The sequence below is a fragment of the Ursus americanus genome, chromosome 25 (assembly GCF_024610735.1).
Source record: "Ursus americanus isolate L20-20 chromosome 25, mUrsAme1.1.p, whole genome shotgun sequence".
Lineage (NCBI taxonomy): Eukaryota > Metazoa > Chordata > Mammalia > Carnivora > Ursidae > Ursus > Ursus americanus.
Genome location: NC_142151.1, coordinates 15897566 through 15923672, shown reverse-complemented (window position 1 = coordinate 15923672; position 26107 = coordinate 15897566). Strand labels below are relative to the sequence as shown.

Genomic DNA, 26107 nt, shown 5'->3' with positions numbered 1-26107 from the left:
CTTCTCATCTCTGAGGAAAGCCTTCAAAACCATGGAAATATAAATCATAATGCAACAAGAGAGAGAAACATAAATCTTAATGGAATTTAATAAATATTAATGTCATAGCTTAACACCGGAACAGTTGGGTCAGGAAAATGGGCTGTGAATATCATGTAGCTGGTATGAGTCTGTACTGTGTGGAGGGGGCTTACTCGGTCCAGTATAGTATTTACAGCTATAGTTTCCTGTTTTAAACTAAGTGTACACAGAGTGCATCTCAATAACTCTTTACTGCAGAGCGGGATATCCAAGCACTCGAAGTATTATTCTTTTATTGGCAGAGAAAAAAACCCAGAATTTTTAGGGCCCTCTATCTTTCTAAATGAATATGAAGATGCATCTCTTGGAAATAATCATATTTTGGAGCAATTCTGACACATTCTCAACAGCATAGTCCATTTGGATACTCGAGAGCAGCGTGCCTGACTCGTGAAAGTTGTTCAGTGAATATTTGTTGAAGGTACCCCAGAATTAATAACTATAACCCCAAGGTAGGATTTGTCAATTTGGTGTGCGAAGTAAGATGGACACAAATAAAACCGATCTAGAAAAATATCGTACACAAAAAAGGCCCGTGTTTTGTGTCGTGCGCTATGAAACACAGTAGAAATTCAGAGAAGGGAAGGGCCAGCCTAATCCGAATAGCTGAGGGCAAGTTTCCAGAAGCCGCTGACACTTGGGGTGCGTCCCTACTGACAGACACGGAAAGCTTCTGGTTAAGGGAACATTTTAAGCTTCCCGGGAAGAACTGATTAGTAAACTTCATTCTCATTCTCAAGTGACCTCATGTCAGAGACCTCCCATGCAAGGGAAATTGTGACTATTCTTTCTGCATATCTGATGGATCTTTGTTGAGGCTACTTACCAGTGGCGATGTTTTCAATTTCTTAAGTAGAAATGCTACATGGGACATTTTCAACATTTTTCAGCTGTTAAATAAACAGATCTTTTCCCTCTGTCCCCCACCCACCCTTTTTGAGGGTTTTTCGGTGAAAGGTGGTATTTTGCCTTAGAGTGTGTGGTGGTCATCTTTTTTGAAGAGACATTTTTATCCATTGCGTTCTGGTTTTTTTCTTTCTGCTGACGGGAGGCACATTTAGCTGCTGATAAACTAGGTCACTGACTTTTGGCCTCGAAACCTCTGGCGAGCATATTCAGATTACCTACAAACATTACAGACATGCACGATTTGTGTAGCTTTTAGAAGCCATTTATTTGCTCCGTTATTGCCCCTTGTGGAATCAGTAGAAGCCACCCTAAGACTTGACACTGGGGTTTTCGGGATGCTCTAGCTTTGTCTTCTTGGGCCAAATTTATGGTGACCACCTAGGTCCCACGACACTTAAATCTCTGTTTTTCTTTTGAGCTCTCTCAGCTCAATATTCTAATGAGACTTTTCCCACAGTCCAACAATATCCATTTCCTATACGGCCTCAAACAAAAGTCATTGTGTCCTAAACAGTGTGTCTGCGTCCTTGGACGGTTTGTTATGGCTAGTGTGGAAGGTCAGCTTAATAAATGTTCAATTCTCACAACAATAAAAAAATCCGTAAGTTAAATCTCTGGGTAGGTTTGCTACCATTAAACATACATGTATTTCCTCTGCTGTCAGAATCTCATGGATCCGGGCCTCTTCTGACCTTGACGATTTCTCAGGGTCTCTGAGGTCTGATGAATAATTGATGTGTGAGCATCGTTAATCTCCCCAGTTCCGTTGTCCTAGCTCCCCTGTAAGTGCAAAATAATCTCTTTGGTACTTACTGATATAAAAACTGAGGGATTTTGCTGACTGACTTTTTCGGGTTTCACAAGATCCTGAAGAACTAAAGGTTGTCACGGATAACTTATATTTCCCAGGCTCCTTCAGTTCCGCAACGAATTCATGGGCTTCTTCATCCACTGTCAAATATTCAGTAAAGTTTTCTGAATCATACATAAAAAAGAGAATATATATGAATTAAAACCCAGAAGGGCCTTGAATGTAGACAAGTCAGTTAAGACAAACGAATAAATATTTTTTAAACTGTTTACTTTTTTTTTGTCAAGTTCAATTTTACATCTTCATCCAGGGTATTAGAAAAGAAACATGATCAAGGATTCAAATTGTTTGTAATAATTAAACTAAAATACGGCATCCAGATCAATAGAGCTTAGGGTTGAGTATATACTGCATACTCTTATGTACTATTACCCAACAACCTTATATGCACAGAACAGAAGAAGGGGCGCCTGGGTGGCTCAGTCGTTAAGCGTCTGCCTTCGGCTCAGGGCGTAATCCCAGAGTCCTGGGATTGAGCCCCACATCAGGCTCCTCTGCTGGGAGCCTGTTTCTTCCTCTCCCACTCCCCCTGCCTGTGTTCCCTCTCTCACTGTCTATCTCTCTCTCTGTCAAATAAATAAATAAATAAATCTTAAAAAAAAAAAAAGAACAGAAGTAGAATGTCAGGAGAAGATTGCAATAGTTGACCGTCTCATCTGGATATAAAGAATAAAAAAATAACCAGCAGTAAGTATCTTATCAATTCTTTGTGGTAGTATTAAATATCCAGAAATGCTTTAAAATAAATTGAATTATTTGTAGTTGGAAATAATTCTTCTGGGTAGATTTTCTGACAGTTGTAATACTTGTCCTTCATCTGTCTTCTTTCAGATTTTACTTTCTAAAAGTAAAAAGGATTTTTGCATTGCTTCAAAGTCCATCTCCTGCTGCTTATTACTTCATTTGAAGTTGTTTTTCATCAGTTGGTGGCTACAAGAGCCTTCAACAGAACACGCTGCAGTCAGATAAAAGCATGATTGAATGTTCATGGAAATACTCATTAAAAAAAATTGTAAGTTACAAGACCCTATTTTCCACAGAATATATTGTGGAACGGAAAAATAAAAGACAGATTAAGGGCAGATGAAGACAGATAGCTTTATACAAGTAATTCCAGGTAAATGTGAAGACTTTTGACTCAAATACTCAGAAATGATAAAGGATTTCAATTTTACACAATATTTGGGTATGGTCGATTGCTCTATAATCCAGAATAGAGGAATCCAGAGATTTTGGTGTCTTGTTCTATAAAATAAAATAAGGGCACACAATATGTAATACATGATACTGCATGATATTAATGCCCTACCCTGAAAATAACGCTATCATTTGAACTTTAAATTTTGACAACTCGACAACTTTTGCCACTCAAACTACAAGACTGGAAAGTATAAAATGAAGTATGTTATTGTAGAAACAAAACAAATAACGAATAACTATAATAACCTACCAAGCAACAATTTAGATGTGATTCATGACCCACATTGCCTGAAGGCCAGGGCCCCGTTTTTCGTAAATTAGTGGACTAAAACAAGAATAATGGCTCTGGGATGCTGGACCAATGACTGTGATACGTAATGTGGCAGCTATGGGGATGGGGTAACTGGGGGATGGGCATTAAGGAGGGCACGTGATGTGATGAGCGCTGGGTGTTACACGCAACTGATGACTCATTGGACACTACATCTAAAACTAATGATGTGCTATATGTTGGCTAATTGAATTTAAATATTAAAAAAAAAAGAAAATACTAGTTGTTGTGCATTTTCTATTTTACGACCAGCTCCCCTTCAGGACGATGTGGAGTGGGGCCTGTCCCCGAGGGACACACCCTGAGGCAAATCAGAGTCGCTAGATGAGAGGACCCAGGGCTGATGCTCTTGGGAAGGTAGCCTTCTTGTTGGAAAGATTGCTTTGCTACATGCGTCACCAACTGTGTGCCAGAAAACAGAAAATTTCTCCAGGATATTTTGTAATTTGTGATGGTTAGAACTTCAATTCAAAATTTTTCCAAACAGAAGGTTTTCCTCCACGGCCTGGGGTACATGACATGCTGGACCACGAAATGTGCACAAATTGTGAATGCTTGCAACTTAGAAACTCCCTAAACCTTGGATTCTGATCCAACCTGTTTGTTTTCTAGTCGTGGTGGGCATGGCTACTCAATTAAATTCTTCCCTTTCTTGACCATTTTTCCTTTAAATATTAACTCTCTCCCATCAATTTTGTTTTTCTAAATGTTTTAGTCATAACTTATGTCAATGCCCTTTCCTTTGCACACCGTTTCTTATTTTTGCTGATTTCCTGTTACTTTACCTTCTCTTTCTACGTGGATGTGGAACCCGTCGAAGGCCGTGGGTGGTTTAGGTGGTAACCAATTCAGGATCATTTGTACAGGAAAAAATGAGAGAGAGCCTGCTGTTGATTTCTCGGTCTCGCTGAGGGTGCTGTTATTTTCATATTCCACAGGAAGGACGCTGACAAAGTCATCTTCACTTTCCGGGGCTGCAGATGCGCTTCCCCACCAGTAGGGCTGGGATGTAGTTTCATAGTCACTGCTGTTGAAATCGGGCCAACCAGAAGAAATGTTGCCAGAGGGAATTTCAGGGGTTTCGTCCGTAAAATGGAAGAGCTTGTCTTTTCTCACTGTATCTTGTGATCTCATGAACGATTCCTCTGGGAAACTGCCACTCTGTTCTTCCCAATTGTTCTTGTTCAAGTTTACAATACGAACCGAGATATTTCGAGGGGGATAAGGGGCTGAAAGAGAGAGAATTTTCATTTTCCAGCAACTTTTAGTTCTATTATAGTGAATACTTAATCTATTAGTGAGTGAAATACACACATGAGCGTATCACCACTCATACTCCAAACACATTAACTAGTGATATGATGCTTGTCCAAGTGGTCATTTAACCATTTCCAAAGCACAGTTTCGTAAATATTCTTTAGCTTATCAAAATCTCCTTTTAAGAAAACCAAGTCTTGGCCACTGGATCTTTCTTAACAACAACAAAAAGCAACTCTAATGTACTCTAGCTATGGAGATAAAAATACTCTCGGTGACATTGTTGCACTTAGGAGAGTTGCATATATCCCTTTAGAAACATTAACACACATGTTAGGAATACGGCTTCACTCCTCACCTCTCCAGAGAGAAACATATGAGCACAAAATCCACGTGTGAATTACGGAAGCATACTTTTCTACAGGTGAAAAATTCTGAAGGCATGCTGTCTGATCTCTACCTGCAACAGTTTCTACCTGTCCTTCAAATAGCAGCTGAAATATCAGCCCTTCCATGAACTTCGAATAAAAATTAATCGTTCCTTCCTATGTGCAGTTGTACAATTTTGTACCTCTTAGGACATGTGTCAATCCTGTCTTATATGAATGCCATTTGTGTTATAGCTCTACCATTTTTGAGGACAGGAAACCTATCTCACCAGACTCTGTCTTCATCTCTCTCATACTTAGAACAACTTCTCAATAGAAGTCACTCAATTGATAACGTTTCCTTACTTGAACTGAATAATTAAAAATACAAATAGAATCTTAGATGTTGCCATGAGGTGAATAACTTATGTAGCTGAAATAGTTTCTTTGTCTTGTCCTATTTAATGAAAATCATGGCATCTTGGAATTCCGACTGGCAGCGTCTCAGGAGTGATCTACCACAATCCATACCCAATGTTCATAGGAAAGGCATTTCTAACATTCCTAATGAGTAATTTGGGCACATTAGGCACAGGCAACGTCAATTACATTGGTATTGGTGACAGGCATTTAGTAGGCGTATATTTATTTCCATCCATTCTTCCATCTATCTATCCATCCATCCATCCATCCATCTTATAACAGTGTTTCCTATTAGTGACGCTACTAAAATTTAAACACTGCAAGTTTTAGACACATCTGAATCCCAATATTTTCCTTGAATAATCTGATATTCTGTCCTAGAACATCTGCTATCAGTTTTACTGCCATATGGGAATTTTGCCAGGTTATAGAATAACTGATGTCTACTTGGTCAAGTTAAGCTATTTAATTATAACTTTTCGTAGGATCATGTACTTTTTTCCATTCAAAGATAATAAATCTATGATTACATTGACATATTTTAGATTTTTCTTTTGAATATTTTACTGTTCCTTTTACATTGATAGGGAATTTGTTTTAGAGTATTACAAATATATATTTATTTTATTTCTTGGCTCTAGAACAGAATTTTTCTCAGAATGTCAGAAAGTATACATGCAACAAACGTATAGTTTAATTATTTTTTTAACTGAATTTGATTTTTCAGAAGACTTACCAGTTCTATGCTGTTTGGGTTCATGACTGACACCGCTGTACTCCACGAGGGTACTTTTATTAAAAGTTGCCTCAGATACCAACTGAAAAGTGATGTTACTATAACATATTCCTGGCAGCCAGTGATTAAATACTGTTTTTCCCTTAAAGAAATCTGAGATTAAAAACAATTATATTAGATTTTTGATCTCTTAAATGCCACATACTTCTAGAACATTCTAAACAATAATGATTAAATAGCCCTGAGATATTATTTCCTGCAACTTCTGGCATGGTCAGTAATACAAAATTGGCATAAGATTAGAGATGAAAATTTGGATCTTTATATCCAAAATCCTGAAAAGTTTTTTTCTGCAGGCATTGGATACAATGGAATTAAATTTTTTTTATGGGAACATTTTGTGTATTATGGAGAAGATAACATACAGAAAATGTAGGGATTTGGTTTATGCTAGCCGTTTATTTTATGATAAAAATCAAAGATATTTTGCTACCTTATGACTTAGGAAAAAGTAATTTTATAAGACATGTTTTCACTAGGGTTACTTGAAAAAACTGGCCTGTTTTTAAAGTAGAATGGCTTATCTGCCAGTTGGCAGCACCTGATCAAAAAAAAAAGTTGGATTTCATTTGGAAAACATTAAAGAAAATAATTAAGATTCCAATCCAAAGTAGAAAGAATGTGGGAAAGAAACTGAAAGTACCATTTATTGAGCTAAAAGCCAAAAATAAATTTAAAAATTCATTAACTTAAAAAGGAGAGTATACTGACTTATTTTAAAACTCCTAGTTTTTGATTCAACAAAAATTCCAGAGAATGCTTTTTAATCATTCACGAACCTCTATTTGCATGTGATCAATAAACACATAAGGCCCCATTTATTAATCTGCAGATAATGTTTTCATTGAAAATTTAAAAATGCAATAATTTCTGGGGTCCATGTTTATATTTATTTGATGTTTTAAAGTTTCAAAAACTATAAATTCACTGCATGTGTTTGAAACCATGTCTCATAAAAAAGAAATCCAGGGAAGTAACGCATTTGTAAAAGCAGCAAGTCAAAATGACACTTTTCTGGATATCACGACCTGTGTGCCTCAGTATCCATTCTCCACCTCACCAGTATCTATTTCCAGTTACAACCAGTCAACTTTGATAATCATCTAAGCCCTTGGAGAGCAATGTTACAGTTTTGTATCTGAGAGTGTCTAAGTTCCTTTTCTTCCCAATTCACTCCCAGTGGAGCAGAAAGCCCCTCCCACCTTTCCTCCCTCTCCATCTTCTCCCCACCAGTCTACTCAGAGAAAGGGCCCAGGTTCTTTTGAAATGATTGATTCCCGTAGGATCTCTTTTTCTCCTCTCCCCACAGGGTCCGCATCAGGACAGTATAAACAATGAAACCAATTTTTGTATATTAATGCAATCATTTAGCTGGTCATACAGATAAATACATTCAAAGGAACAAAAAAGCATTATCATTTGCATTTGAGAATAATCTTGGACCACCTGCAAGTGAAACTTGGTGGAAGGTGCCTTTCTAGCTTCTTAGTTCTAGAAACAGCCTTCTAACACACGCAGAAATAAATGGTTAGGCGAGGTGTTCTAAGTTTAAGTTTGAATTTATTTCTTGTACCAGACATGCTGCCTTTGGCAAGGCTAACATACAAGTGACCATAATTTGAGTTTTTCTTATACTTAGGCATTGCATGTGACTCCAGCAAACCAGGTATTCTAAGATTCCTCATGACAAGATTTTCATAAACTAGTAACTATTTTTAATGGTCTTCCATGGTCAGATAGTGAATCATAAGACCTCTTTAGAGCAAGACAGATGACCGTTTGGCAAACACGTAAAAAGGAGTAGTTATCATTTATCACCCTTCCTTTTGCTTCTTACCTTTATATAGCATTGTTCGGAAGTCTTTACCTTCCCAGTAGCTTATGTTTACTCTCGTGAAAACATTATATTTTTCTGGATAATGAATTTCAAACAGGACTCCTGTTTCAGGAGAAGGTTTATAGTCATATATTGAAACGCTGGTTACAGGTAGGGGTTCTGCAGAAGGGAAGTGAAGGGATGAAGGGAAGTGGAGAAAAGGGAGAAAGACCATTATCAGTACTTGGAAGTACCCCAAATTATACTTATCAGAACACTTTTCTTATCCATCAGCACTAAACTCCCCCATACTCATGAGTTGACTGTTCTCCAGAGCGGTAATTAACAAAATACATTTACGTGGTGTTGTGCGGCTTTCAAAGAACTTTCATATTTATTTTTCCATTTGCCTTTTGCAACAACTCTGGGATCTAGGATGAGCAAATATGAATATTGCCCTTCAACCGATAAAAATGATGATTATTTTAAATTATTTGTCAAGTGTAATTTAACAAGTACGTGGCAGTCGGTATCTCCAGATTCCTAGTTCATTTTTCTTTCTCCAAGCCAAGAAAACTTGATATTAATAACAGACCAGTAACAGAAAATACATTTTGGCTCGGACCAAGGATAAATGTTTATGTGATCATTTATTTCTTTGTATAAACTTAGTATTTATTTTTCTACATTAAGTATAAGATTGCAAAGCACCCTATGTTGAGAGAATTATAGTTTATGGTGTTTATCAAACCACTCTTCTTGCAGAAGGTTAAAAAAATATTTATTTCTAGTTTGCTTGAGTTGACTCATTACAAAACTTTTTAAATACTCATTTTTAATTAATTATTTTTTTTAAGATTTACTTTTTTTTAAAGATTTTATTTATTTATTCGACAGAGATAGAGACAGCCAGTGAGAGAGGGAACACAAGCAGGGGGAGTGGGAGAGGAAGAAGCAGGCTCATAGCAGAGGAGCCTGATGTGGGGCTCGATCCTGGAACGCTGGGATCACGCCTTGAGCCAAAGGCAGATGCTTAACGACTGCGTCACCCAGGCGCCCCTATTTTTTTAAAGATTGTATTTATTTATTTGACAGAAAGACAGCCAGCGAGAGAGGGAATGCAGGCAGGGGGAGTGGGAGAGGAAGAAGCAGGCTCCCAGCGGAGGAGCCTGATGCGGGGCTCGATCCCAGGACCCTGGGATCACACCCTGAGCCAAAGGTACAGACGCTTAACGACTGAGCCACCCAGGTGCCCCATAAATACTCATTTTTTAAACTGCAGTTTGATGCACACCTGCATCTCCTCTATATCCCATTCTTCAGCAAAACCCTTGTAAAAATGACTGAGCTCCGTCACTCTTCTGAACGAGCTGTTGGATAAGTTTTACTTGCATTCGTTTGATTTAAGAAAATCATTTAATAATTTGGTTTGGAGTCAACTATTGTATTACAGACAAAAATAATTTTGATTCAGTTTTATCCTTAGAAGATTCTCAGACATCATCTTTGGCCTAAATGAAAGCAATAGCCTTTTTTAAATTTTATACTTTTAAAATTTTATTTTCAATTCCATAGGACACCAAAATTTGATTTAATTTATTCCATGAGTCTCAAGTACCTACTTTGTCTTAATCTGTAGGTAAGTATTTTTCATTTTGCCCTTCGGATCTTAACCTATTTTAGCTTTTGCTTTTGATTGAAGAGATCCAGGAAGGACTGAAGCAACATGTTAAAGCTTTGATTTTTTTCCCGAATTTTCTTAGACACCAAGCCGATATCTATCAAAAAAAGTCCGGAAGGACCTTCAGATTACAGCATATATTGTGATCATGTCCCAGTAGACCACATGCTGTATTCTCTGGCTGAAGTGTTTCTATTTTATCTTTGATTTGTCCTTGCTTAAAGGTAATATTTATGGAGTGCACTCACTTGTGCCATGTAAACAAACCAACCAACCAAGTAGGGAAGACTCTTGTGTCTTTCTCTTTGATGAATCCCCCAAAGTTCTGAACTATTTGAAGGTCTTTCTTTCAACCCAGTCTAATTACTAACCCGCGGAGTCTACTAAATCCACCTGCTGCCTCTGGGTCTAAAGGAACCAAAATGAAAGCCAACAACAAAAAGCAGCCACAGAGCAGGAACTCTTCCATCCCTGCTGTCTGGTATCTTAGCCTCATCAGGGTTCTGTCTCCTGAAAAGGGAAGTGAGAGGTCCACCCAATCTTTCATGCCCAGAGCCATGGCATCTGCACATGAAAGCCACAGTCCAACTTTGAAATTCAAGAGATACATGAGGATTACAGCATAGATATTTTATTTTGTGATTTTTTTTTTTTTTTGCTTCTGCAAGCTACTTAAATTTAAACCAAGAATTTTTAAAATGCCTACTTGCTTGTTTGCTCCCTACAGCTCTCTCAGCTTCAACCAAAGTGACCCAGGTTAGCTGTAAATTCTAAAATCCGAGCCCGGGCATTACTCAGGCATATTTAACTCAAGAATTACTATTTTCAATAGAACTCAAATGCATTCTCTAAAAATATTTTACTGTCTCTTCAGTGACTTCCCTCGTTATTTTTCTTTTTAGAAATTAAGTGATGTGCTATAAACCAGAGCTGTTATTACTCAAGTGTTTTTCGGTAATGACAAGGTTTAATCTTGATCTAATTCAATATTGCTTTCTCTGCCAGCCACCCTTTACCCTGCCATTTCTTGTCTTAGGAACCAGGCAGGACTGGAGAGTTAAACAGAGTTGTTACAAAATGTGAATCATTTGTTACTTTTGTTTGTTTATTCCTTTTTTTGTCCTCAGGTCTTTTTATTTTTTAAAAAGCTAAGTATTACAAACTGTATCTGAAACTCCCCCAAATAACTCACTCATTTGCCTTTCACCGTGGCCCGAGGTAAATTAGTGCTCTGAATTGGGTGGTTAGCTTCTGATGTGTTTCTTATTTTTATATTTATATGTGTCCAACATCCATATGGAACGTTATTTTGCATGTGTTAAAGTATGTTAATGATATCATATAGGAATCATTCTGCAGCTTACTTTTATCAACTATCACTGCTTTTGAGACTTGTCCGTGATGCAAGTATTTCTAGAAAATTTGTTTTAGTGTTCACTTTAGAATTACACAAACCATACGGTTTATCTGTTATTTTGTTAGATAGGTTGTTTTCAATCGTTCACTTTTGCACATAATGTTGCAATAAATGTCTTGAGACAAATTTCTGGACTATCCAAATCCTGGATAGTAGGGAATGAACATCTTGGATTGTACGAGATATTGTGAAAATGTGTTCTGTCAATTTACATTTCCATCAGCAGTGTGTGATAGTTCCTCTTTCTCCATATTCTTATTCAACACTTGTTCATATCAACCTTTTTAGTTTTTGCCACTCTGAGACATATGAAATTTTGTCTCTTTTAATTTCTTGTTCACAAAAGAGGCTGATTTTCTTTTCTTATGTCTATTGGTCATTCAGCTTTTCTTTTTTTAAAATTCTTTGATTCTTTTGCCTGTTTCATGGGTTCTTTTTCCAAAGTCTCCTGCTAATTTGTAATATACCTTCTGTCATGTACTGCATTCCTACTGTCATTTTTTTTTTATTGTGTCCTATGACTTCCTTCTGGATTCACCTTCCTTGTTAAAACATATCAGTTAGTAGTTATTTAAGTTAGAGTCTAGGTGTTAAATTCTCCTAGGCTTTGTATTCTGGAAAAGTTCTTTATCTTTATTCTTTATTATTTTTTTTATTTATTATTTGAGAGAGAGAGAGCATGAGCAGGGGGGCGGGAGGGGCAGAGGGAGAGGGAGAAGCTGGCTTTCTACTGAGCAGGGAGCCTGATGTGGGGCTGGATCCCAGGACCCCGGGTTCGTGACCTGAGCTGAAGACAGATGCTTAACCATCTGAGGCACCCAGGCACCCCTTTATCTTTATTCTTGATGTAGTTTAGCTGGATATAAAATTATAAGATTTCCTCTCAGTATTTTGAAGCTATTCCTCCATTGTCTTTTTGAATCAATTATTGTAGAAGAGAAAACTTCTGTGAGCCTAACAGTTATTCCTCTCTACATATTATGCATTTTTTCCTTTGATACCTTCTAAGCTTTGTATTTGTCCTTATAATCTATTTCACCATCACATATCTAGATGTAGTCTTATTTTTGAATTACCCTTTTAGGTATTTGAAATGCTTGTGGATTCATGTCACTCTTCAAGTCTTGGATATCTTCATAATCAATCTTGAAATATTGCTCCCGTTATTCCCTCCATTCTCTTTCTCTTGAACTCTTAACCTCCTTAATTAGAGCCTCTCCCACCATCAAATCTGAGAATTGGGCTAAATTATGAGACAATAACAAAGTATTACCTCTCAATTTACTATCTAACTTCTATCAGTCCAGAATTTATCCCATCAGTTGAGGTTTTTCGATTGAATTTACATTTGACCAATTAAGTGAATTTTGCCTAGTCTAACTGAGTAAATATTAAATTAAATAATTGTATTTTCACTTCTAAGAAATTTTAATGTATGTTTATTTGATACGTTTGTGTTTAATTTCTGCCAATCTTTGCTTCATTATGTTTTAATCCTTTTGAATGGATGGAATTCTTAGATTTATCTCTTTGAACATCATAACATACTGAAAATTCATTGTCAAATTGCTACGCGAAATAGAGTTCAATGTTATAGTTGTTGTTTTGATGTCTATCTTTTTTAGCATGGATTTCATTGTGTGTTTTGAAATACAGGCCCTAGGCTAATCTTGTGTCTTCTTATTGCCCTGTTTCTTGCTTAACTTCTTGTGGACGCAATTTAGCCATGCTTCCATTCAGCTCACCACAGCTCCCAGCTGAGAACCAGGGCAGCTAATAGTAATCTGAGGTTCTTAATATTGTGGATGATATAGCGGCTATCACAGATTCGTTCCCTGAGTCAGAGGGGAACTCAGCTTGGTCCTTGATAGTGAGACTGAATGTGTGTTCCCTGCATCCCAAGGCCTCCATCTTTAGTTTTATCACAGGCAGAAGGAATCTCTGTTCCAAACAGAAAGCCTTGCTCTGGGCCCTATCTAGTATGGAGCATTCCAATCCTTAATACGTTGGGGCCCAAGATCAGGGCTGTGCTCTTTTAGCTGCAGAGCACAGAGGCCCCAGGACTTCAACCCACTGCCCCCCTTGGACTTTCTGTTTTGTTTCTGATTCAGAGAGACAACTATCTTATTTTTGAGCCTACCAATATACTTCTGGTTTTCTTTTTGCTTTGTGGGAGGAGCAAAGAGTGTGTCATAAGCAGATACATACTGCATTATGTTTGCAAGAAATCCTAACATGAAATTTCCATTTTTTTCTTTTAATAAAAAAATGTTAAATGACAGTTAATATGGTTGTTTTTTTCTCATTTAGGTGTCCCACATAATAAAATCTGAAGTTTAATTGAGGTCTGTTTCATGTCCCTTAATTACCTTTGAATCATTCATGACAATCATGAATAGGAAGTTTCTTAAAGTTCTGGGAATAACTATGTGAGATGGAGATGAAGGAACAAAACAGATGTAGAGCAAATACTGTTTTAAAAAAGGAGAGTTAACTCTGTGCTTGTTGGTAACTGCTAAGAGCCGAGAGGGGCTTCTTCCTGAGATCTCTCGGTTCTGACGGACTAAAACTAAAGGAGCTGTTGGATCAGTGACGAGGGTCCTTGCTTTTGATGTGACCGACCTACAAATGTGTCTGTTCTGATGCAGCCCCTTGAGGGAGAGAAACCTGTGATTTGACTCTCAAGTTTTTGTTTGTGTGTTTTTGGTTTTGTTTTTAGAGAGAGAAGGAGAGAGTGTGAGTGGGTGGGGTGGGGTGGGACAGAGGGAGAGGGAGAGAGTGAATCTTAAGCAGTCTCCCCACTCAGTGCAGAGCTGGTGCTAGGCTCGATCTCAAGACCCTGAGATCATGAGCTGAGCCGAAATCAAGAGTTGGCTGCTTCACTGACTGAGCCACCCAGGTGCCCCAAGGCCCTCACTTCTGAGGGCAGGAGTAGAAAAAAGGGACTGATCCCAGGTCCCAGGCCAGAGCTCCTAACTTATGTTTAGATGGTGATTTGGAGCTTAACCTAACACCCCCCTTCTATCCACACAGGCCACTGAGGTGAGCTGACAGCAGCCTTCTCCCATGGTCCAAGAGTCATGATCCCTATCACACCCACGAACTTAGTTCAAGTCTTCACTACGTCCTTCCTGGAATATTTCAACAGCTCTCTACATTATTCTTCTTGTCTCCAATCTCACCTTAATTTTTTCTACTTGTTTCTATTCAAAACTTCTAAGCCCGCAGGCTACCTAATACTCTCAGTTCGTCAGTCTCTGCCTTACACCTGTCACTTGCACCTCACTGACTTTGTCCTGCCTGATCTGTTTTGACTCTCCTTTGCTTCCAACCCCTCGAGTAATTTTCTGTTGAATACCATTGGTATTGTTTCTATTTACTGATCTTACATGAAGTGTTACACATTTTGTTAAGGAGAGTATTGTAATATTTTTCACGTTACAAAATATTGCATTATTTTACACTACCCGCTACCAAATCAGCAAACTCACAGCCCTCAAGACAAATCCAGCCCACCACTTGCGTCTGGATGACTTGTGAGTTAAGGATGGCCTTTATATTGTGAGACTGTTGTCAAAAATTAACAGAGGAATAATATTTCGCGACATATCAGAATTATATGAAATTCAAATTTTAGTGTCTTTAAATAAAGTTTTATTAGAACACAGCCATGCTTGTTTGCTTATGTATTGCCAATGGCTGCTTTTGTGGGGCAACACTAGAGTTGAATCATTGCAACAGAGTGCACAGCCCCCAGAACCTAAAATATCTATCATTTAAGTCTTTACAGAAAAAGCTTGCTCACGTCTGGGATAGATTAAAGATTTAAAAACTGAGATTTAAAGAAAGTAATAACTTGCCTAATGCTACACATGTGGTTTCCAGATTTCTTTGTTGGCTCTAAAGTTCATACTTTGAACTACTACTCAAAACACCTGCTTCATAATTTGTCCATGCCAATGCAGGATTCAGGATCCTACAATTTACAGCTTTAAAAAGGAGGTTTCCTCAATAAAATCTTATTAGGTCATTTCTTTGTATCTGTCACCATTCCTCATCACTTATGGGTTAAAATCTAAACTCTTCTAAGGTAGTCAAGGTTCCTCCCAATTTTTCTAGTTACCTTTCTTCTTATTTTCTGGAACCACGGAGGCTTGCCATCTTAATTCCTTGCAATTCGCAAGAGGGTCATGCTATGCAAGACTCCATTCTTTGCAAATATGATTCCCTTTGACTCTGTTGTAATACCTTCCATTCTTTATTCATTTAGCAAATTTTCACTACATTTTGAATGATTGTCTCCCCTGAGGTGCCTTCCCAATGTTCACTAGGAAGGCTGGGCAATCTCTCTCATATACTTTTCTTATAGCATTTATCATGTCTTTGTAGTGGTTTATTTGTCTTTTACACTGTAGTGTACCATCTTTCAGTTGGGTATGAAGGACATGACATACAGAATGTGCATAATAAATAAAATAAAAATTCATGCCTTATTTGTATTTATAATACATGAATTTATATTTGCATAATGTATGAATGCGCGTTTCTATTTGTACAATATATTATAGAATACATAATACTATATTCGTAGAGTGTCTCTAAAGTGTTCTACGATGTTTACAACTACTACCTCTCAGATTTTATTAACACATGAGACAGCGGTGTATACATAACATTTCTCCAGTTTTTAAGCAATTGTTTTCCTGTGTTATTTTCGCTATTAAGAAATGACTTCTAAGTGCAGACAATATACTGACAGTTCTTAATCAATGAAATATTAATCAGATGTCAGAGCCTAAGGGTTGTGAAACGCCTTTGCACTGGCCAAATGACTTATTTGTGCTGAATTTATTTTTTGCCGTGTTTCTCCGCTTTCTCTAAGAGCCCCAGACTCAGAACAACCATAGAGAACTATCAAAGGACGGCCCCAGGGCCGATTGCTTTGTCACTGCTTATTTCATCAAGACAAGCATTTACCACACAATAAATGACTGCAACAAATGTACCCTTCTGTTGTCAAGAGCAATGTGTCATCTCCTTGAGCAGATACTGTTAATGTTCCCTAAACTTTAAAAAGAGCTTCCCGTTATAAAAATAAAGATGGCAAAAATACATCATTCACTGACAAAGAGTGGTAATTTTAGAGCTCAAAACTAACCTTACTCATCACATACTTGAATTCTTTCTTTTTTAAAGAAGGAAGCTGAAACCGAATGTCACCTAATGTCACCTCATGCCTAAGGTCACAGAAATATTTGTGCCTTAATTCCCAATTCTTATACTCCGAACCTATTATCCTTTTTAAAATCTGGGATGATGTAATCGAGTCTTTAAAAATGAGATAGAGTATGGGAGACAAGGAACCATCATTAATTTTTGCTCTTTAGAAATCAATGCAGATTTCCTCTTCCACTTAGGATGTAGAAAGCTACGAGTCAATGTCATGCTCTCAACCCTCAACAAGAAGAAAAAGCCAAATAAGCCATGAGATCATGATTTTTCTTGAGTCTATCAGAGATCTGAGATTGTAAAGCAAACAAATGAACTACTCCAGTCCCTGGACCTTTTTTGAATACGAAACAGAAGCCTTAAGGCATGTGGGGAAGGGCAGAAACATCTTTCCCTCCAAGTTCTCAGGAAAATATACCCCCTTCTGAGGGATGGGTAGAAGTGAAAGAGTCTGTTCCTGGGAGAGAGGCAGAAACTCTCTTGGACCTATGATCACGCACTCATACAAAGTAGAATTCTACTACTACTGGGGAAAAGGCAGGAAACTCCAACCCAAGACCTCCTACAGATTTGAAGTAGACTGGTTGTCGGTGTAGAGTGAGGGGTAGGAATGCTGAGAATTCCCCGCTTAGGATCACAGGGTCTGCCTGAGCCTGAGGCTGGACCAGGAGAACCAAGAACCTCCAAGAACCTATCCTCACCAAAAACTTAGCACTAGTAAATACCAACAGCAATCCATTGTGAGGGAAGGGGCAAAATCACGGAGACTCTGTGGTGCAGGCGTTCAGGACATGCTGACACCGAGGGTGGAATTGGAACACTGAGAAATACACTCTACCACTGCTGACAGGCTACACTGGAAAAACTGATACCTGTGTGAGCTGAAAGTGACTAAGACCTTAAACCCAGCTTGACTCAATCTCCCACACTACCGGCCTAGCGATATGGTAGATTTAAATTAAATCTAATGGTATAGAGGTGTCCGAGGTGGCTCAGTTGGTTAAGTATCTGCCTGTGGCTTAGGTCATGATCCCAGGGTCCTGGGATGGAGCCCCGCATCGGGCCCTGCTCAGCAGGGAGCCTGCTTCTCCCTCTCCTCCGCACTTGTGCTCTCTCATCTCACTATCTGTTGCTACCTCTCTCACTCAAGTAAATAAATAACACCTTTAAATCCAATGGTATAAATAATACATACAGAAGTATAAATGCTCTAAACTAGCACTATCAAAATTGGTATCCACTAGTTACACATGCTGTTGAGCACTTAAAATGAGGCTAGTGCAACCGAGAAGCTGAATTTTTAACTTTATTTAATTTTAATAAACTTATGCTTAAAAGCTATACATGAGTAAACTTTTTATTGACTATGTATTGAAATAGTAATATTTCAAATGGAATTGATTAAATAAACTGTTATTAAAATTAATTTCATATTTTCAGAAACTTTCTAAAATGTGTGTACCCCAAAATTTAATATGCATATATGGTTAACATCCTATTTTTGCTGGATAGTGCTGGTCTAAACACTCTAATTAAAAGGCAGAGATTTTTGAAAAAATAAGAAAATAAAAAATAAAAGGCAGAAATTTTCAGATTGGAAGAAAAGCAAAATCTAGCTCTATACTGAATACAAGAAACCCATGTACACATAAAGACATAAGTAGGTTGAAAATAAAAAGGATAAAACAAGTATACAATGAAAAGACTTAACAGAAGAAAATGAAAATATTTATATCAATAGCAGATAAAATAGACTTCAACACAAGGTGTATTTCATGGGATAAAGAGGGCCATTGCATACAGATAAAAATGTCAGGCCTCGCTAAAGCTGGTGTATGTGCTGTGGCCCTGGCCTCCCCCACTGCCTCCCTAAAGCTAGTGATCTCATACAGTCCACACAGGGGATGTTCCTTAATCACCTGACTCTGGTGACCCGGGGGCTTGTGTGGGCCCCACAGGACTGAAACAATTGGAGAAACAGTTCTTGGCAGGTTACCAACCCCAGGGCACTGCACAGACAGTAGACTGTAATACACCAGCAGACTTTCTGTGACAAAGGCCTATTTACTTGTCCTGGAGCTTCCACCTGAGAGTCAGGCTTCAGGTTTGCCACATATCTAGAGGCTGTGGAGGTGCTCTTAGGGAACTTAGGTCAGGTTACACTTTTTGTAACCTGCCTCAGTTGAGCCACAGCTTGCTAGTCCTGAAAGGAGCTTATACACTTGTTTGGAGCCCCAAATTTTGCAACTGTTGTGCAGGGGACACTTCCAGATCACCTGGTCTGGAGGCCAGCAGGGTTTATAATTGTGGTCCCACAGGACTATACGTATTTGCATACTTTAAAAGCTTTGCCTGAGGTCTTGGTTTCCAATCAGCCTGAAACTAAGTGCTGACTGAGATCCCTCCCTTTGGAACACTGACAGGTCTTAGCATACCCTCACCAGCTGGGAATTATCAAGAATAAATCAGGCTGCTTAGACAATCACAAAGGTTCAAGAGACAGCCAAGAGCTAAGGCAAGGTTGAACAGTAATGTTCATCTCCTACACAAGGCCACTTCTTCCAGACTGGGAGAGGTAGCTGTTTCACTTAATACATAGAAACAAATACAGAAAGTTGAGCAAAATGAGAAAACAGAGGAATATGTTCCAAACAAAAGAACAAGATTAAATTCCAGAAAAAAAATCTTAATGAATGGTAAGTAATTTACCTGATAAAAAGTTCAAAGTAACCATCATAAAGATTTTCACTGAATTTAAGAAAATGAATGAACACAGTGAAAATTTCACCAAAGAATTAGAAAATATAAGAATTTACCAAACAGAAGTCACAGAGCTGAAGGAGACAATAACTGAACTGAAAAATGCACTACAAGGAGGCAACATCAGACTAGATGAAATGGAAGAAAGGATCAGTAGAAGACACAGCAGTGGAACTCACCTAAACAGCAACAAAAAGAAAAAACAGTTTAAAAAAATGAAGGCAGCTTAAGGAACATAGAAGACAGCATCAAGTGGAGTGACATTTGCATTCTAGGGGTCCCAGAAGAAGAAGAAAGAAAGGCAGAAAGCTCATTTGAAGAAATAATCACTGAAAGCTTTTTTTTTTTTTTTTTAACTTAAAGAAGAAAAAAGACATTTGGATCCAGAAAGCCTGGAGAGCTCTAAATAAGATGAACCCAAGGAGATCCACTCAAGACACATTCTGATTAAAATGTCAAAAGTTAAAGAGAGAACCTTAAAAGGAGCAAGACAAGTTATATACAAGGGAAACCCCATAAGAATATTAACACATGGGAGCCTGGGTGGCTCAGTTGGTTAAGGTTTGCCTTCGGCTCAGGTCATGATCCCAAGGTCCTGACATCGAGTCCCACATTGGGCTCCTTGCTCAGCAGGGAGTCTGCTTCTCCCTTGGCCTGCAGCTCCCCCTGCTTGTGCTCACACACACTCTCTCTCTCTCAAATAAATTTAAAAAATCTAAAAAAAAAAAAGAAAGAAAGAAAGAAAGAAAGAAAGGAAAGAATATTAGCATATTTTTAAGCAGAAACTTTACAGACCAGAAGAGGGTGGCAAATATATTCAAAGTGCTGAAAGGGAAAAACTTCCAACCAAGAATACTTTATCTGGCAAGGGTATCAGTCAGATTTGAAAGAGAAAAAAAAATTCCAGACAAGCAAAAGCTAAAGGAATTCATCATTACTAAACTAGCCTTACAAGAGATGTTAAAGGAACTTCTCTAAGCTGAAAAGAAAGGACGTTAATTAGTGTCATGTATGTATATCACTAATTATTATATATATAGCTAATTATTATATTACTAATTATTATTTTTATTATCAGAGGAAATGACTAGACATTTTTCCAGAGAAGACATGCGGATGGCCACAAAGCACATGAAAAGGTGCTCAACATCACTAAGCATCAGGGAAATGCAAATCAAAACCACAATGGGATATCACCTCACACCTGTCAGAATGGTTATTATCAAAAAGACAAGAAATAACAAGTATCAGTAAGAATGTGGAGAAAAGGAATTCTCGCGCACTGTTGGAATCTAAACTAGTACAGCCACTATGGAAACAGTATGGAGATTTCTCAAAAAATTAAAAAATAGAACTACCATATGATTCAGCAATTCCACTCCTGCATATTTATCCAATGGAAAAAAATTAATTTGAAAAGATATATATGATATGTATACATAAGATAGATATATATAATTTGAAAAGATATACCTCTATGTTCATTTCAGCATTATCTATAATAGCCAAGATATGGAAACAACCTAAGCATCCATCAATGGATGAATGGATAAAGAAGATGTGGTGTATCTATGTGCAATAGAATACTACTCCACCATAAAAAAGAATTAAGTCTTGCCATTTGCAACAACTTGATGGAACTTAAGGATATTTTGCTAAGTAAGTTAGACAGAGATAGACAGATACTGTATGATCCCACTTATATGTGGAATCTTTAAAATAAAGCAAAACTCATAGATGCAGAGAACAGAATGGTGGTTTCCAGAGGAGAGAGGGGTGGTGGGGAGGGCAAAATGGGTGAAGGGGGTCAAGAGGTACAACCTTCCAGTTGTAAAATAAATAAGTCATGGGGATGTAATGTACAATATGGTGACTATAGTCAATAACACTGTATTGCGTATCTGAAAGTTGTTAAGAGTAAATCTTAAGTGTTCTCACTGCAAGAAAAAGAAATAGAGGCTGAATGGTGACAATGGTAACTTGACTAATTGTGGTGACCATCTCTCAGTATATACAAATATGGAATCATTGTGTTGTATACCTGAAACTAGCATAATGTTATATGTCAATTACACCTCACTAAGAAAGAAGACATAGCAATCTTAAAAGTGTAAAGATGAAAAGCTTCAAACTTCATGTAAAGTTCAAAATATGTAAAGCATAAACTAAAACAAGTACAAGGAGAAATAGACAACATAGATATAGTTGGAGACTTTCACATACCACTATCCGTCATTATTAGAACAAGTAGACAGAAAATTAGTAAGGGTAAAAAAGACTTGAACAACCAACTTGACCTAATTGACATTTATCAAAACTTCACCCAACAAGTGGCCACAGAGTACAGACCCAGACAGACCGTACTTGGGGCCATAAAACAAATTGCAACATTTTTAAAGTAATTGAAATCATATAAAGTATGTTCTCCTATTACAACAGCATTTACCTAGAAAGTAATGAAAAGATCTCTGAAAAATTGCAAAATTTTGGATATTCAGCAACACGCTTCCAAGCCCACATGTCGAAAAAGAAATCACAAAAGAAAATTAAAAAAAAAGACTTTGAATACAACTCATTGCACACACTAAAATATCAAAGAGATATTATGGAAATCTCTTAACATGTACTTACTTATCATTTACTTATCATTCACTTACTTATCAAATGTCTTTAGGAACCATTAGCTAAAGGGCTGACTGCGGGAGTTTTTTCTGATCTGGAGTGGCTTAAGTGCATGCTAACGAATGTTAGGTCAGCGACAGTAACTACACTTTTATTTTGCTTTGTGCCTTAGTCTTTCCCCCCCCTGGTTCTTTCTCCTGTTACTTGCTCAACAGAATTGAATTAATATTTATTGATCACTTTTTACATATAAAATTCATGCTAGGCACTTATGAGGTTATGAAGCTGAGTAAGGCAGTACTACTGATCCAAGGAATTGTATTACAGCCATTGTTTACCTAGGTCCGCCGCCTGGACCTATTAACTCCCAGTTCACTTCTCCCAGCCACTTGTTTAAAACAGTATTTCAGGGGCACCTGGGTGGCTCAGTCGGTTAATAGGTTGCCTTCGACTCAGGTCATGATCCCAGGGTGGTGGGATTGAGCCCCGCATCGGGCTCCTTGTTTAGCGAGGAGTCTGCTTCTCCCTCTGCCTCTGCCCCTCCCCACTGCTCGTTCTCTCTCTCTCTCAAATAAATAAAATCTTTAAAAAAAAACAACACAGTATTTTAGAACAGGCAGTTTCTTCCTTTAATTCTACGAGGTCCTAGATTTGCTCATTATATCTATCAACCTTGAAGGTCTTGGGTTTGTGCCATTCCACTCCAATTTTTAGGATTCAGTACTGATTCTGGGACTCTGCCATGGGAAACTTTAATTAATTTTTGACAGACATATTAAAAATATGTCTTCTAGCTTGATTCTGAGGTCTTGCTTCTTGATGTTTCTCTTCCCTTTTATCCCAAGAGAACAATATCACTATGTCCTTCTCCTTAATTGTGGTGAAAATGACTACAAGGAGCTGGCATTTAAAAAATCGCAGCCACTGGAAAACGTGCTCTGAAGAACAAAAGCAAAAAGAAGTTCACTGAGCCATTAAATTGTTCTAGTGGTAAACTCTGCCATCTTATAGATAACAGTTTTTCTTCTAACAGACACACCGACATATACAGTAAAGTTGCATCTGATTTTGAGATTAGGTATTAAAGTCTCAGAGAGAAAAGTGAAAATCACATAGAGTTAAAATTACTCCTAAAAATTCCTAATGTCAGCATTAATGCTTTTAGACATGAACTACCGAAGGTTAAAAGGCCAATGATTTGTTTTTTCTTGGTATTTTTCTTGGGCAGTGGAAGCCAAGGCTATTTGGAGGGTGAGGTCAAGAATAGAAACCGATAAATAATATCTTTTTCTCCCTCTCAGCTAAAAATGTATAATTAATTTCAAAAAGGCTAAATATGAGTATAAATTCATTGTCTCAAAACCCAAGTGGCTTAATATAAGAGTACGTGTTCTGGAAAAAAAACTAGCTTAGTTATGATCATATTATTCAGTTAAAGCAAAAAAATTACATGGTCCAATCATGAATCTAAAATTATTTTTCAGTCTGAAAATATACTATCTCATTGAGGTTGACTTTTTTGGGCTTAAAACAGATTTTTCTTTAACAAAAGGTAACAGTTAAACATTATCCAACTGTGGCAAGAAACTGTGTTCTCAACATAAAGCAGAACTTTGAATTTATGTCGCTTGACTTCAAGGTGATCGGTCTTGCCATCCTGGGCTGACTTTCTTTCCACGAGAGAGCCCCATGAGAATATACCCAAAAAGAAAGACAGAGGACAGTATTACAAATGATGCTTACTTGTTAACACAGTGATTGATCTGGATGGCTTGGTAACCACATTTCCATTTACCACTACCAGAGTGATTATATAATAAAGGCCATGGTAATTAGCCTTAAAGGTAACAGGAGGAGGCAAAGTGCTGTTGAATTCCGCAAATTCGAAGAAGTAATTTTTGGATTCCCCAGTTATCTTCACAACATAAACAGATGATGGGCTCATGACATCTGAAGCTTCTAAAGAGACAACGATGCTATTATCGTCTTGAACAGTTACATGGAATGTTGTGGCATTCTGTTTAAGAAAAGAGAAAAAAAAAGGAAATGAAGGTCAAATTGAGATCATTTGCAATAAAATTATGCTGAGCTCATTTTCCCCAAACTAATGTTTGTGATAAGCATCGTACAGGTATTTTAGTGTTCAAGGAAAAGCAGAAAGAGAGACATTAACCCTCTTATGACTAAGGGTCTTTTCAGGCTTTTACTTTTGATACTTCTCCATTGAAAAGCGGCTCCCAGTTCATCGATTGTGTCACGTCATAAATACAAAATAAACATTGTGGAAATGAGTAAAGAATGAAATGAATGAAAATCATCTTGGCCCTCAACTTCCAGGGAAATTCTTGGTTTCAGCTATGCTGGAGAAACTACATGGATGAAGCACTCTATTTTACTTTGGAAGGAGTAATGCTGTGGTAGTCCTAGGAGAATTCTAGAAGAATGCCACAAGGCAGTTATTTCCTCTCTCACTTTTCACCTGTTAGTTCTGAAAATAAAATTTAAAAAAAGAGTCAGGACTGAGAATCCTGTGATAATCTTCCTCACTGGAGGTGAGCCAATCTTTAATAAGAGAAGCTAACATGCTCTTTGAAGAAGAAACCAGACTGAGTGAGGATCACTGGCATCTATGGAAAAGACAGCAGTTAGGGGAAAGAAAACTGCTCTAAGTGTCTAGATAAATGTTTGTGGACGGTATTTGAAAAGTCATGGTGTGGTTGGTTGGAATATTCCTTCCTGATTCTTTCCCATTCTGTACAGGCAGAATAGTGCTTCTGCTCTCCGGTCTCACATAACACTCCTATCCTTTGTATCACTGCTGCTTTGTTTTTCATTCATCTTCTGGGTAGGTGGGGTCCAGGGAAGGGATTTCACTGCTCTGTGAAAGGGGGACAGAACAATTATTAAAACTTGCTCAGGACTTACCAGGATCCAGATACGAAGCTGGGCAGTCTAGAAACACAGTCATCTCATTTCGTACTCAAAATGACCTGATGAGGTAGGTATTTTTTTCAATCTCAGTTTGTAGTTAAGGAAACTGAGGCTCAGAAGGATTGAGTCACCTGCCCAAGGTCACACATCTAGTTTGGACTTTGAACCACGGATCCACACGAGTACCAAAACTAAGCTTCATTATGTCCACATGTCTGTGTCTCTTCCCTTCTTGACTTGTTTTCCTAACACTCAGTCTGACACACGGTGTACGACTGGTAAACCTCTGTTGAATGAATGAAAGAATTGCTGATTGCATTAATTTTATGTGGACATTTGCCTCTTAGAATTAACCTAATGGTACCTCCCATTGCTAGTAGTCAAATCAAGCATACAGTACATATCAGAATCCTAAAGGAGGCTAAATGTACCTTTAAAAAACGTACTGATTTTTTTTCTTATTATTTAGTTGTTTTAGAAATCTAATTTTTACAGGTCCTAGTATTTGTAAAGAATATCGGCCATTTACAGACATTTAATTCTATGCTAACATTTAGTAGACTTAATTGTGTTCATGATATCCTCACTGTATGAGACCCTATGTTCTTTGGGGGCAGGGACTGTATCTTATTTCTAGCTGCATCTCTAGCTGCAGCATGACTGCCTGGCATATGCTAGGGACTCTGTGATCTGGATACTCCCAGGGAGGTCTCTATAATACAGATCAGTCAGTATGGATTGACTTTTAAAATGTCCTTTTCTCCACATTGTCTCTAAAATTGTGTACTTTTGGGAAACAAAACAAACACACAGAAAACGTAATGCACCATTATTGCCAGCGACCCACGTGGATCTGTGAGGCTAAACCAAGCATCCAATATCCAGTAACACTGAACTCTTGCTTTTATTCATTATTGGTTACAGAAATGGATTCACTAACTCAGAAAACAGGAAGTGTGTACAAACATCAGGTTCAGGATTATTAAGAATTTTTTGTTCAATGTTTTCATAGCCAATAACAAAAAATTTTGTGATAATGAAAAGAGGGATACATAGACTCAATTTTGCAAAGTGTTTAAGAAATATGTATCTGATGGGTCATGATGCTTCATAGACAGTGCAATCTTCCAGGGAAAGGGACTAATCTTCCAAAATCTAACGACAGCTTTGGGGATGATTTTATCAGCCATGAAAATAAGCTTTGGCCCATGGGCTCCCAGGTCGCCAAAAATAAATCAGGGTAGGCTAATCAGATTCAGTCAGTGGGACTAATGAGAATAAGGCAGCAGGCCAAGTGAGTCTAGGCAGTGAGCCTAGAGAAATGTCATCACTCTCTTTCTTCTCTGTCCTCCGTGCTTCAGCTTTTCCTGGAATCTATATTCAGGAGACCATTCTGAATGCATGCTGCAGGCACG

At 37.8% G+C, this 26107-nt stretch overlaps 1 protein-coding gene across 2 annotated transcripts in view; it reads right to left on the bottom strand.

The window, feature by feature from the left end:
- The window catches only part of PTPRO (protein tyrosine phosphatase receptor type O), a 239282-nt gene that overhangs the window by 86889 nt on the left and 126286 nt on the right, over nt 1–26107 (bottom strand). For both annotated transcript variants that reach the window (XM_045781388.2, XM_045781387.2), the window contains exons 2-6: nt 23505–23778; nt 8074–8232; nt 6177–6329; nt 4178–4621; nt 1804–1965 (exon numbers count right to left, since the gene is read on the bottom strand). In XM_045781388.2, the coding sequence (XP_045637344.1) occupies nt 1804–1965; nt 4178–4621; nt 6177–6329; nt 8074–8232; nt 23505–23778 (1192 nt within the window). The remainder of the gene's footprint in view (nt 1–1803; nt 1966–4177; nt 4622–6176; nt 6330–8073; nt 8233–23504; nt 23779–26107) is intronic.